The 14,801-nt window shown below is 39.4% G+C and overlaps 1 protein-coding gene across 1 annotated transcript in view; it reads left to right on the forward strand.

Annotated features, from left to right (window-relative positions):
- The window catches only part of LOC113023418 (uncharacterized), a 36,164-nt gene that overhangs the window by 15,553 nt on the left and 5,810 nt on the right, over window positions 1–14,801 (forward strand). Inside the window, exons 6-7 of the mRNA XM_026169417.1 lie at window positions 845–949; window positions 4,188–4,308. Coding sequence (XP_026025202.1) covers window positions 845–949; window positions 4,188–4,308 — 226 coding nt within the window. The remainder of the gene's footprint in view (window positions 1–844; window positions 950–4,187; window positions 4,309–14,801) is intronic.

The raw sequence follows: 14,801 nt of genomic DNA on the forward strand, positions 1-14,801 counted from the left end.
TCTTAGCTGCCAGCTAGGCTACCACAAATTCAAATTTTAACATTACATTTAACATATCCAGAGGATAGCTAACTCCTCCCTCGTTTCATTTAATAAGCATTGAACACTGGAAAGCATTTCTCTTATGACATTAGAACTAACTAGAATTGAGAATTATATTGAGCATGCATTTATTTTCGCTGCAATATTAACTTGTTATAGAGGATAGTTTAGCTACCTAAGCTAACGAATCCCATCTCTTACCGCAGATGAATACACTCCACATTAGGAAAATATTGCATGCTTCTGATAAATAATGTTATAGGCTAGTTAGTTACAATATTTAATAATGATAAAATAACATAGGTCTTGTTGTATAGTTCTTACCTGAACAACCTCCTCGATCTTGACAGCAAACTTCTGGCGGACTCCTCATGCCCATGAGCGCGAAAAACCCGGATGTGGAAATCAACTCCAAATGAGTGTTATAGTATTGACTCTTTGAAATAACTCCGGCTACAGAGCTTTTTCAGCACCGTTAGTGTTACTGTAACTCTCAAACCAACACTTTTCAACTCGAAATTTTTAACACCAGTAATTTTAACTCACATCAACACTTCGGATTTTGCTGTGCAGGCACTCACCTCACAATCTATAATTTCATTATCTGTCACAATACTGCAAGTATTGCCTGCCCTTTGTCTTTTTTACACTCTACTTCTACATGATTATTGTTTTAAAATTAATGGAGAAATTGAATGTAGTTCACTGTAGTATTACAGGGAGACAAAGAGTTATCATGTATTCCTGTGTTTCTTAATTTTAAAAATGAACTCACTATTTTTTTCTTTTATTTATTTTATAGAACAATTCTCAAATAAGGTAGAGATCTACAAAATAGTTGTCCCTCTGGTGGTCATTGGTTCACTGATCATATGTGGGCTGTTGATCTACGGATGGCGATCTCGAGGTGAGTACATGCTCCTCGTTTCCTACCTGATGGATTATACCTCTTTAAATATCCTGTCTTCATCATTTAGAAACTAGTTCATGCATTTATTACTTCTAGGCTGGACTACTGTAATTCATTATTATCAGGAAGTCCCAAAAACTTCCTGAAAAGCCTTCAGTTAATCCAAAATGCTGCAGCATTTTGGATTAACATTTCTCCTGTTTTGGCTTCCCTTCATTGGCTTCCTGTTAAATCCAGAATTGAATTCAAAATCCTGCTCCTCACATACAAGGTCTTAAATAATCAGGCCCCATTTTATCTTAATGGCCTTGTAGTACCATATCACCCTATTAGAGCACTTCGCTCTCGCACTGCAGTCTTACTTGTTGTTCCTAGAGTATTTAAAAGTAGAATGGGAGGGAGAGCCTTCAGTTTTCAGGCCCCTCTTCTGTGGAACCAGCTTCAAGTTTGGATTCGGGAGACAGACACTATCTCTACTTTTAAAATCAGGCTTAAAACTTTCCTTTTTGCTAAAGCATATAGTTAGGGCTGGACCAGGTGACCCTGAATCCTCCCTTAGTTATCCTGCAATCCGGTTGTTCAGTCTGACGTCACTAGCCGTGTCTGGACCTAAACTCCGCTGCAGGTCCATATATCAAACGATCACTATGGCATTACTGAGAGTTGAAAAACTGTCTAAAGTCTTTCATCTTTAATAAAATGATCAGCGTTCTGCTCTACCAGGTGTAACAATTGAGTTTAACATCCAGGCATCCATGAAAACGGAATTTATGACATTTAACGGAGTTAGAAGTTAGCAGGGAGTTAGCTCGCTAGCTTCTATCTAAATACAATATAGCATGTCCTGACTGCCGGGTTTTGGAAACAAATTAAAACGTACAGCTCCGTTATCACTTCCAGCATAAATGAAGACAGAAAACTAAACAGCAGTGATGTTTGTAGGGTTACTGAAGTTGGGCTAGCTGGTATATAATGATGTGCTACATGACCACTAGCGACACAGCTATGTTCAGGAGAACAGGAGCCAGAACAGGAGCACAGAGGATGCAGTCTCCATCGCACTGCACTCTGTCCTCTCACACCTGGACAACAACAACACCTACGCCAGAATGCTGTTTATAGACTTCAGTTCAGCGTTCAATACAATCCACCCCTCACAACTCATCAGGAAACTGACAGACCTGGGCATCAGTTCCCTCATCTGCAAATGGTTACTGGACTTCCTGACCAACCGCCCCCAACATGTCCGGCTGGATAACCACTGCTCATCTACCATCACGATGAACACCGGTGTACCACAAGGCTGTGTGATGAGCCCTTTCCTCTACTCCCTCTTCACCCACGACTGCAGACCTGCTGATGGTTCCAACACCATCATTACATTTGCAGATTACACCACGGTGATTGGCCTCATCAGTGACAACGATGAGGCCGCCTACAGGGAGGAGGTGGATCGTCTGGCTGAGTGGTGCGACAGGAACAACCTGCTGCTTAACACCGAGAAGACCAAGGAGCTCATCGTGGACTACAGGAGGAATGCTGACCCACATCCACCCATCCACATTAACGGGACGGCTGTGGAGCGTGTGAGCAGCTTCAAGTTCCTGGGAGTCCACATCTCCGAGGATCTCATCTGGACGACCAACTGCTCCAAGCTGGTCAAGAAGGCTCACCAGCGCCTCTTCTTCTTGAGGACTCTGAGGAAGAACCACCTGTCCTCAGACATCCTGGTGAACTTCTATCGTTGCACCATCGAGAGCATCCTGACCAACTGTATAACAGTCTGGTACGAGAACTGCTCTGCCTCGGACCGGAAGGCGTTGCAGAGGGTCGTGAAAACTGCCCTGCGCATCGCCGGAGCACCACTTCCTGCCATAAAAGACATCTACAGGAAGCGGTGTCTGAAAAGGGCTGGGAAAATCATCAAAGACCCCAGTCACCCATCACATGGACTCTTCACCCTCCTGCCCTCTGGGAGGCGCCACAGGAGCCTCCGGACTAAGACCACCAGGTACCGGAACAGCTTCTTCCCCACAGCTGTCAGACTCCTGAACTCTGCCTCCTGACATCTGACCCACGTTAACACACGGACTGAACATACACACACCCACAATGGACAACTGTACCCTCAAACACACAATAATAACATGGACTGAACCACCACTCTCAACCACTAGCACTTTATATAGCCTCTGTAGAAACTATCTACACCCTAACTTATCTTAACTGCACTACTGTATAGCTCTGTGTAAATAATCATTCTGTACATTCGATAATTTTTAATCCTACAACTGTTTACAACTTGCATAGTTCCCATTTCTGTATAGCTGTATATCTCAGATTCTGTAAAGTTATTTATTTCATATTCTGTATAGTTTTTCATATTTATATCCTGTTCATAGCCTGTACATAGCTTGTACTCACTACAGCCTGTACATACTTATAGTTATAGAACATTCACAACATACTTCATATCGTGTACATTATAACATACCATAATAGACCCATTTCTGGAATATACTTACATATCTATACTATTGCTAATATATATTGTAATATATCTATATCACTAAAGCACTTCTGGATGGATGCAAACTGCATTTCGTTGCCCTGTACCTGTGCATGTGCAATGACAATAAAGTTGAATTCTATTCTATTCTATTCTATTCTATTCTATTCTATGTTAGCATAATATAAACAAGCTAACTTTTTTTTCCACTCGATAAAAGTTAACGTGAGTGTTCTCGGTGGTCAGGAACAAATGTAATCGCATGGCAGGATGCTGTAAAAGGACCAAACTTCAGCCAGGAGAACAACTGAGATAATCCATCCATAATACGAGGTTAGTCATTCATATACTGCTGCATGGGCTGTGCTGTAGTTACATCCTAAGGTTTTAAAAACTGAGCTTAAATAAATGATTAGCGGTAATAAAAGCCGAGGGAGGTCAACAGTGATCACTGACTGTTTTAGGAGCTTTTTGAGATTAAATAGAAGAAAGTACAAAACATTAAACATGTTAACAACACAAAAGCCATATTAAACGCAGACTACTTTAGGCCCGGAAGTAGGATTCGTCGTGTCATCACTGAACAACCGGATAGACGTAGGCTGCTGGGAATTCCCATGATGCATTGAGTTTTTCCTTTCCAGTCACCGTTCTCACTCACTATGTGTTAATAGACCTCTCTGCATTGAATCATACCTGTTATTAATCTCTGTCTCTCTTCCACAGAAGATCTTATTAATTTCCATCTCTCCCCCCGACCGGTCAAAGCAGATGGCTACACCTCCCCTAGTCTGGTTCGGCCAGAGGTTTCTTCCTGTTTAAAGGGAGTTTTTCGTTCCCACTGTCGCCAAAGTCCTTGCTCATAGGGGGTCATATGATTGTTGGGTTTTTCCTCTATATCTATTATTGTACGATCTACTGTACAACATAAAGCGCCTTGAGGCGACTGTTGTTGCGATTTGGCGCTATATACATAAAATTGAATTGAACTGAATAGAAAAATAAATGTAACTATCCAGAATAGTTGATGTTGGAACATATTTGACATTTTATTTGTTTGACCAGCTGTTTAAAGACTCAGTTACAATTTAACTTACCTTAAGGTGCTTGCTAGATGTATGCACTGTAACATTAAGAAATGCCACTAATCAACACATTATTCACCTGTTATTCTAGTGTTAATATTGCCATTCGTAATTTTAAAGCAAAGAAAGTGGGATAATCAGTGGTGAGTGGCTGTAGTTGTTATGTGGTCAGATTCAGAAAACTGTTTTCAAACTTTAATGAGATACTTAAAGACTGCTTTGAGACCACTGACTGGCAGATATTTGAGGATGCAGCTGATGGCAACATTAATGAACTCACAGACTCTGTCAATGGATATATTGGAAAATGCATAGATGATATCATCGCCAAAACCACCGTCTGCAAATAGCCAAATCAGAAACCCTGGGTAAGACATTCATGCTAAGCTCAAGGTGCGGACCTCTGCCTTTAACTCAGGGGATGCTGATGGATAGAAAGCAGCCAGGTATGAAAGCGGAGTCCAGTTACCACAGCCTTTATGCCCGGCGACCATAGCTGGACTAGGCATCGTGCATACCGGGCAAATGCCCAGTGGGCCGATGTGATTTTTCGTATTTATGGGCCGATGGTTTGGTTTTTTGTTTGTTGTTTTGGGATTTTTTGTAACGGTATAAACAATGAAAGGTGGAGAATTGGCCAGATGCTGGGAGATGTGTAAAAATAACTCAGTTGTTTGGTGGTGGCTATGGCAGAGCTTCCACAGAGGCCAGCAGGTGGATGAGGGAAAGGGGAGGCAGGAGGAGGAGAGACCCGAGGCGGCCCCCGGTCCGAGTGTCAGGTGAATTGAACTTCAGGTAAAAAGTTATGACCTGCAGTCTATCTGGGTCAGATATAAACCAAGTTTAGGTGGAGTTTATTTTCGTTGCGTTGACTTTTTACAGTCAGTTACAATAATGCGTACTAGCTAGCATGACAGAGTTTCTATACAGCTGGGGGGGAGTTGCCAACCGTCCCGTAAAAGACGGAATCGTCCCGTAATTAGAGAAAATATTACGCGTTTCGTATTGAGCTGAAAAGGAATGCAGTTTGTCCCGTACTTCAGCTAGAATGGAAAAAAACACAAAGCTGGAATTTTTCTGCGTCTTTATGCTGTCAGCTGCCTCTACTTCTCTCATTCTCTCCCCTCAAATTTAATTTTCTGTAAATTGCACATCTCTCGTGTTTGTAGGCCACCGTATAACGATAAGAATAAGAACATGCGTCTGTATGTATAAGACAACCAGGCATACCCTGTATTACTGTGATTTATCAGACAGGCCACAAGACCTTTATTCACTTAAACTCTGTAATAAAGAATAAAGTAAAGTCTTGAGCTAAAAAAACATCTTTGAATCAAGCCAAGATCAATGAGAGAACCATTACAGCCAAGTCATTTACAAACAATCACACCAGACTAGAAATGAAAGACTTCTGATTTCACTTGGTTGAGTGAGGAAATGTTTGTGTACATATAACACAGTTGTGTTGAGTCCATGCAGTAATTGTAACTCTTGGCACTTTAACAGCATTTATTCTCACTTTAGCTTCTCATGTTTATAATATATCTTGGGGATAGCACCACATTGTTATGTGTTTATGTATGTGTGTGTTAGGGACAATATTCTAAAACACTTCTTCAGTAAAGACTCAGAGAAGAGAAACACACAGAACTTCTTGCTAGCAAGGGCAGCCTCCAGACTGAGACTCGCGCTGAGCTTTGCCCTGGTCTTTATTTATACTTCAGTGGTGTGTGTGTGTGTGTGTGTGTGTGTGTGTGTGTGTGTGTGTGTGTGTGTGTGTGTGTGTGTGTGTGTGTGTGTGTGTGTGTGATCAAAGGGTCATAAAAGGCACATCCTTGGTCAGGAAGAGGGTAGACCTCCCTCACCCTAGATAACATTGGTGAGGAAGTCAAACAGTTAAAGCACTTAGACTAAAACAGACGTAACTACGTTAATCCTACCATAAAACAATAAAACAAGGTACGAACTTTCCCATGCTCCCAGGGTGTGGGGGCGCATTCCTGGAGTGCACCCCAAGCCTGCAGCCTGTTAGAGATCACACACAATTGATTATATGCCTCTAAGTCTACATGGTTGAATATTTCCTAATACAAATAACTACATGCAGTATTCTACCATATGCAAACTTATATCACTAAAAGATTATACTGACTACTAAATACAATTTTCCATTAACAGTGTGTCAATCTGTGTGTGTTGTTCTCAAATGTTACCAATGGAGCTTAATGATCTGTTTATGGTTTTATAATCCTTTACAAAATATAATACGTTTACTTAGACAATGATATGTAGAACTGTCTGAGACTATGTTTGATGTGTGGTTTGGCAGAGCAGTGAGGAAATGTTGGCCTTGCTGTTATTGTACTTTCTGTTTAAATCAACATTTAATTGTTATTTTGGATTTTTATTGCAATGCATTTGTTATTTTTTTTAAGCCTTAAGTGTCTTTGTTTTTTGTTTATTTTCGTTTTGTTTTTTGTATATAAAATTAAAATTGTAAAATGTCATGTTTCAAAACAGTTTATAAGAAAACAATTCAGAACATTAAAAAATGCAATGTAATGACTATAAAGTTGTACAATAAAACAAAAATGTGTTGCCAATATTTGTTGAACCCTTGTGCTTTGTTTCATATTATATGTATATTGTGCCATATAATTTATTTTAAGCGTAATTGAAGGTGTGGGGACCCTTTGTAATGTAAAGCTCACATGCTTGTTCAAAGTTAATAACTAAGTTTAAAACTAGGGCCACCAGTTTCTACTCTGGTTTAAGTTTCCACATCTGTTTTAAATACTTCTTGCAGCTGGTATCTGAAAAAGCACTGCATTCCTGTTCAGTTCTTATGATTGGAGCATACGTCTTTAGCCAGCATGCAGAATAATTGTGATATGGTACTGTGACCAGCTGTTTACTTTTTACTAAGCTAAACAAGTTGCTCATTGTTACTGCTGCTCTTAGAGGTCAAATTGTGGTCTACAAGCTTGTTTCTTTGCTCTGTGCCTCTATCTGTGGTGAAACTTGACAATCTGTGGAATCAGCAGTTTAAAACTGATTTCCAGAGTGTGCCAGAGATGAAAAGGAACTTTCTAAGGAAGACCAGCAGTTTTTGATTAAAGTTTCCAGTACTGCCAAGCTACTTAATGTTCAGTATTACATTGGATTTCCATTTAAAGATTTAAAAGTCTGCATGCCAGATAATAGAAGTGTTGCTGAACAATGCCTTCAGAATCTGAAGAAAAGCTTCATGTCAGATATAATCTGTAAAGGTTATGAATGTGAGAGTGAATGAATAGTGGTATTGTAAAGCGCTTTGGGTGCCTTGAAAAGCGTTATATAAATCCAATCCATTATTATTATTATTATTATTATTATTATTATTATGGAGAAAAAGTCTCAGACAGAAACTTGGAACGCAATGATGGCAGGAAATGATATTTGTCACATCATGGTGTTCTGCATCCACAAAAAATTAGAGTGGTGTTTGACTGTGAAGCAGAGGAGTGTCACTAAATAGCCAGCTTTTAGAAGGTCTTGACTTGACCAGCACATTGATCAGAGTTCTAACAAGATTCCATAGAGAACCTATTGTCATTGCAGCAGACATTAAATCAATTAAACGTTTAAATGTTTCACCAGGTTAAAGTGCCAGAGGAGGATTAAGATGTGTTAAGGTTCCTTTGGTGGCCCGCTGGAGACTTCACTTAAACAATGGTTGAATATAGAACGACAGTACATGTGTTTGGAGCAACATCATCTTTTATCTTAGTGCAAAACTCACATTTTGCACTAAGGAAATGTGCTGAAGATCATAAACTACAGTTTTACCTTCAAGCTGTGGATACCATCTTGAACAACTTTTACGTCGACGATTATCTCAGCTGCCACAGAAGAGGATGCAATAGCTCCCTATCATGAATTCTGTGCAATATGCTTGAAAGCTGGCTTTCTACTCAACAAGTGGATAAGTAACAGTCGTAATGTGTTGGCTGTAATACCTGAACTAACAGAGCAAACGAAATAAAGGGTCTAGACTTGATGCCTGCCCGTAACAGTGATGGGCTTCCAAGGGAAAGAGTTTTGGGTGTGCAATGGTGTGTTGAGCCCAAAGTTCAGAATCACTTTGGAAGATTGACCTTTGACATTGACATGGGATCTTCTTTCTCTCATGGGATCCTCTCTCTGGGATCCTCTCTGCGGTCAGCTCTGATTATGACCCCCTATTGGCACCAGTAATTTGATTGCTAAGAAGATTCTGCAAAAACTATGTCGAAGAAAGATTGGATGGGATGATGCATTACCTAATGTAGTCATGCAGGAACGGATTATTTGGATGCAACATCTCTACAAGCTGGAGGACCTTAAAGTTAATTGTTGTTTAAAAACCAACAGTTTTGGAACTGTGAAAACTGCTATTATGCTATTAAATATTTCATCATGTGTATTATTAATCTATGTAACTACTTCTGTTTTACAATGTCATTATTCAAGAGGTGCTGTAAACATGACATGCAATTCCTGCAAGCCAACAGTGGTTTTATTGCATTTATTTTTAGATGCAGAGATTTCAGTACACACATAATGTGCCAATAATGTCCTTGTTTATTTGTCTGTGAAGGTTCTTGTTTATTTCCATTTCCTAAATCTCATTTCCTCTGTACTCTTACTTGTAAAATACCACAGAATAGCTGCTGTGCATAAAGAAGGGAGCTTTATTTTCTAGTGTAGATATATCATTTCCAGATCTATATTATTTACTTTTATATCCAACACTTGACCCAATTAGCTTATTAATGCACCCACAGCTCTCTCTCTCTCTCTCTCTCAACCTCTGAGTACATTAAGAAGACGAGACTGAGAAAGCAAGCAAAGATTGGAACTATATAGCATTATAATGGCACTGACAGAATGTCTCTTGGACTTCCAGATAACTCTGGAAAATTGTGGTCAATCCAATTGTAGCGATGGCAGCAGAGTTTTCTTTGTAGTTTTGATATTCCCAAGAGCAGTGCCATATTCCTGGAAAAAAAAATCTGAAGGCAAAATTATTTCATTTAACTCCACTCACTTTGTGTCATGATCTGCTGTGTGCAAGCAGGAATGGGACACAAAAGCAGAGTCACTGAGGCAGAACATGAACTCAAAACATCTGAGCTTTATTTGCTGGATGAAAGGCGATACAAAACTAAACTGGGAAAGTTCTACTAATAATACACTTGTGGAAGCATAGAGAGAGACACACAGCCATGAGGGAGGGCGTGATACCAAACTGAGGGAGACCCTGACATAAATACACAGAAAGATAACGAGGGACATGTGAGCACACGGGGAACACAGCTGATATAAATAGTCATAACGAGAAAGGGGAAGAGCAAACGCCATGTGACTGATGGGAGAATATCATAGTTATACGGGAAGTACACGGAGATGCTGACTGGAGGGGGAGAGAGAACACGGAGGAGCACGAGGGAGAGAGAGGACATGACGAGCTGGGGAACATAGATAAACATGACGTAATAAAACACAAGGAGAAACACGGCACAAGAACTCACACAATTAAATAAATACAGACGCCCACAGGGAAACACAGAGAGCAAAGACACAAAAGGGAATCTAATAAACAAAAGCTAAACAGAATAACCAAGGGACTACAGAATCAACCCTAGAATAACACAGTAAACTAACATAATACAAAATGACAAAAAACACAAGAAACTCAAAACACTGGGTTAAAAGACCTAGGACCATGACAGTTTATATTTCAAGAGATAAAATAACTAGGTCCTCTTTATATCCAGACATCACTGCACCTCTGTGTGCCTGATTTAAACACATGTGAGTATCCAGGTGTGTATTTACCATAAGCTCCAGCAGCCAACACTCCAAAGATAAGCACCCCAACAGCAGCGCATACAACAGACTGACAAGCATGGCTATCACCAAACCACTGAGACAGGACAAGTGGACAGGATGGAGGGACAGTTAGGACATTTATAAGACATTACAGCATCAATTTTAAAGAGAAAATGAAGCCATAACAAAGATGTTATATTCATTCACATGTATCCAACTTAATGTAATCTCATACAAAGCCTCTGCCACAACTTCTACTGGTACCATTTACTTTTTTGCTGACACTGTCAATAAGGTAATATTTTATATTTGCTCCTGAAGCAATTGTGAGGGCAGTAGTGTATTTGCACTGAAAAATGCTCTTAATATTTACTCCAAATTATTAACCTACATGACAAAAAGAAAATGCATAGATTATGTAAAAGCAGAATTCATGTCAAGGTTCTTATTGAATTGAATTACACTGTGCAGGTGTTCCCCGTGAAGAGGATGGTAAGTGTATGCTGATAACCACATGCTTTAAACAATAACTTGGTACCTTTTTGATAGCAAACAGATCATCTGAACTCACTGACAAGTATACTAAAATACTCATATATTCGCATGTTAAGAAGAATGATTGTCAGTGATTGTATTCTGTTAGTTTTCTTATTAAGACAGAACATGTGATAAAGTATTTCAGAGCTTAAGTTCACACATGATGATCCACGGATATGACAATGTTAACTCTTCAAAGATTCGAGTGGCGATGTCCTTAGCGTTAAAGCTGTTGACTCCACAGAACCAGCCAGTTGAGTTTCTTGCGTAAAGAATATCTCTTGGATCTCCATAGAGCCAAGCTGACAGAGGAAAAAGCAAACACAAAACTCAGAAAGAAACTAAAAGCCAATCGTGTAAATGTTTGTCACAATCCATTTTGTTCATCGTCTTGCTTGTGTTTCATACCAACAGACTACAGAGCGAGTTAAACAACTGCTACCAAGACCTTTACACTGAACTATGGTTTCAATGCATCTTTTATAGATGACTCTTCTCTGTCATGAGGGAATATCAGAATCAAACATTTAAATGACTTTGTCATACTTATCTTCAAGCTAAAAAATATTGAAGACTTTGATTATCGGGGGTCAATCTAGCAGTAATGTAGTTGGTAAACAGACTAACTCTTACATAGTGCTTTTCTACTCTACTTGAGCACCCTGCCTCCTGAGCTACAGCCATCCCATTGCAAATGTTGTTGGTTTTTTTCATGAGCTTAGAATAGAGGCACAAACATTTTGGCATAAGTATTCTTCAGTAAAACTGGGAGTAGTGAAGTATAAAGCAATAAAAGTCCAAGATGTAAAGAGAGTATAAAGAGCTCCACAGAAACACGTCTACTCTATTCGGTGCTCACTGGCGCCCCCTGTTTTTTACACCTTTGACCCTCTATAGAAACAGGGGAGATTTTACAGTCCCCTGTCTCCTCTTACAGGGTCATCTAGAGACTGCTCCTTGCCTCTTCTCCCATCCTCATATACATGATCAAGAGGCTTCACAACCTGTGGGATTCCCCCACACGGGGTGTCACCCGCTTTCTCAGAGGCGTAGCTGTGTGTGCAATAAAGTTAAAATTCAATGATCTTCCACATGTGTACCCTTTAAATGACCCAAAAGAGATATTACAAAACAAGTAACCAATATTATAAAACAAAAAGACATTTCCATTACACAAACCATACAGGAAGTCGTGCTCGCTGTCTTTCCTGTCTCTGTGTATATATACTCTGTGGTTTGAAAAAAGAGCCAGTATATGTTGGCACTGCTGCAGCTACGATATCTCTCTGGTAGTATGTCCATTTACTTTTCTTACATGTACTTTTTAAATGTAGTGTACTTGTAATCCTCACAAGACCAGCCAACAGGGATTTTTTAAAGCGTGCCTCTTTGTTTGACTTCCTTGTTCACATACTGGCCCTGTGGTTTAAATTAATGTCATTTTAATGTTTGACATGTGTCTCACATAGTAGCTCCATAACCTGATATTTAATCAGTGACATCTTTCTGATGGACAGATGTCTATCTTATTATATATTTACACCCTCTGTTCAAACAGTCTTTCTCTTTCATGAAAGACAAACTCATTTTGCACATTTCATGGTTTCAAGGTGTGAAAATGGCTGGTGGTGCATTCACACTAACCTCAAAGCGAAGTTTTACATTGTGTTACATGCATAAAAACATTTGCTCCTGATAACCAAGCGAATCAGCTAAATTTCAGGCAATAGCTGAATGAAGTTACTGAAACATATTTTCAGAGCTTGCAATGAAACCTGTGATGTTTAGAAGGGATCAGGAAATCTGAGGTAGCAGCAAACAGGTAGAGTCCAGGAATAAAGTTAGAATTCCTTATATTCTTTGTGTGTGTGTGTGTGTGTGTGTGTGTGTGTGTGTGTGTGTGTGTGTGTGTGTGTGTGTGTGTGTGTGTGTGTGTGTGTGTGTGCGCGTGCGTGCGTGCGTGTGTGTGTGTTTATGCACTTGCATTTGTTAGACCTTTACTAGTCTTCAAAAGATAGTATTAATTAACTATAATAGATTTATCTCCATCTCTCCAAATCCCAGGACACAAAACATCAAAAGTAATTTTTCACCCTTCAGTTTGATTCATAGGGGCAGATCGCTGTACATCAAAACAAATGTGAACTTATCACCATATGATAACTGTTACTTTTTAAACTATTATTTCAGGTAAAGAAACATGGCTTCTAGTGGCATCCTTGTTTTCAGTTTCACTGCCCTCTGTGTCACTGCAGTCAAGAGTGGTTGTAAGTTCTTTCATTATTTGAGAACAAGCATGAAAGGTGTGTCCTGCTCATATCACCCCATCTGTCTTTTTCTACAGGTTTTATAAATGTGGAATGCAAAACTGAAAATGTGGGATTCCACGGCCAACAGTCACTGTTAGAGTGTATCATCCGGACAACAAAAGACGTACATGATCCAATTATACGTGTGGTCAGTTGGAAAAAACTGGCCTCTCCAAAAGATGAAGACGGCCTTCCCTTAGTGGCTTTTGTCAAAGGGAAATTAGAGAAAAAGCCAGGCTACAGGTTTGCTGATCCATCCTGGGACGAGAAAAACATGAATGTATCTCTGCTCATCGCCAAAACCTCAGTAGCAGACGAAGGACTTTACAATTGCATGGTGATCACAGACAGCGGTGATGACAAAGCGGTTACCACCCTTAAAGTTCAAGGTAAAACTGAAACATTTTACAAGGTTTTAGCACAGACTAATTATCTTTTTAAATGAATAATTTATACAAGAAATTAAACCTTTTAACAACTTCAGATGAAATGAAGTTTGATTGGTGACAACTTCTTATTACATGTCAGCTACTATCGCTATCACCAGGTCTGGGCTGGGACATGTCCTGGTATTTTTTAGTCCATTTAAATATCTGCACATATTCTCCACCAGTGCAGAGTGCCTCTTCAAACAGGCTTTAAGCCTGTATGATTACTGGCAAATGATATTGACCCGTCAGTCCACCAGTGGGTATCCCAGATTACCAGTCCAACCCACATCTTTTTAAGGTTTCATGTTCAGTTTATTGACACTGCTATAAAGCCCTGGCTGTCATATGTTCCCCTGCGTGGCAACTGATTGCTCAGTCTGTAGGTAACGGAGCTGCAGCAAGTTTATTGGATTTTCCGGCAGAGTCGGACTGATGCTGGCATGGAACTATAAGTTAACTTTGTGTGTACTGTGTTTCAGTATTAGTATTCATATTAGTTTTCACATTAGTATTCAATGGTATTTACATGCTAGTATTCATATTATTCATATTAGTAGTGTCAATGTAGTATTTCAGCATTATATTTCTGATCAGAGTTATTTCTGCAAGGTATGTTGTTACAGTGCAGGGTTACGATCAGATTTTGTTGTGTTATTTACCTTTATATTTAGGTTTATGAGCTACTAAATAGTTGAAAGAAACATTTAAATATTTTCTACTTATACATACAGTATTCCATAACCATTTTTCCACTGGCCACTCCATGCGCTTGATCTGTGTCAGCAATAAACCGTGACATCGTCAAATGTCTCTGACAATCGAGCATTACAGGAGAACAGCACTGATAACACATTTCAGAGACAGTGGGATTTTGTGTCCAATATAATAGACAACGCAATGTTCAGTAATACAATGAAATACTGTTCAATAATTTCAGCCACAGTTAAATTCAAGACCATGCTTTAAGTTAAATTTGAAACATGTTGCATAGAGATGTATTGGTTAAGGATTTGAACAATCAAATGCCATAATTCATAATTCAACTGTAGAATAGCTTTAAAGTTGAGTTAAAAGGTTTATCTTGAGATAGTCAAACTGAATGCCAGCATATTGACACAGATGGGC

This window comes from Astatotilapia calliptera, chromosome 6 (genome assembly GCF_900246225.1).
Source record: "Astatotilapia calliptera chromosome 6, fAstCal1.2, whole genome shotgun sequence".
Classification (NCBI taxonomy): domain Eukaryota; kingdom Metazoa; phylum Chordata; class Actinopteri; order Cichliformes; family Cichlidae; genus Astatotilapia; species Astatotilapia calliptera.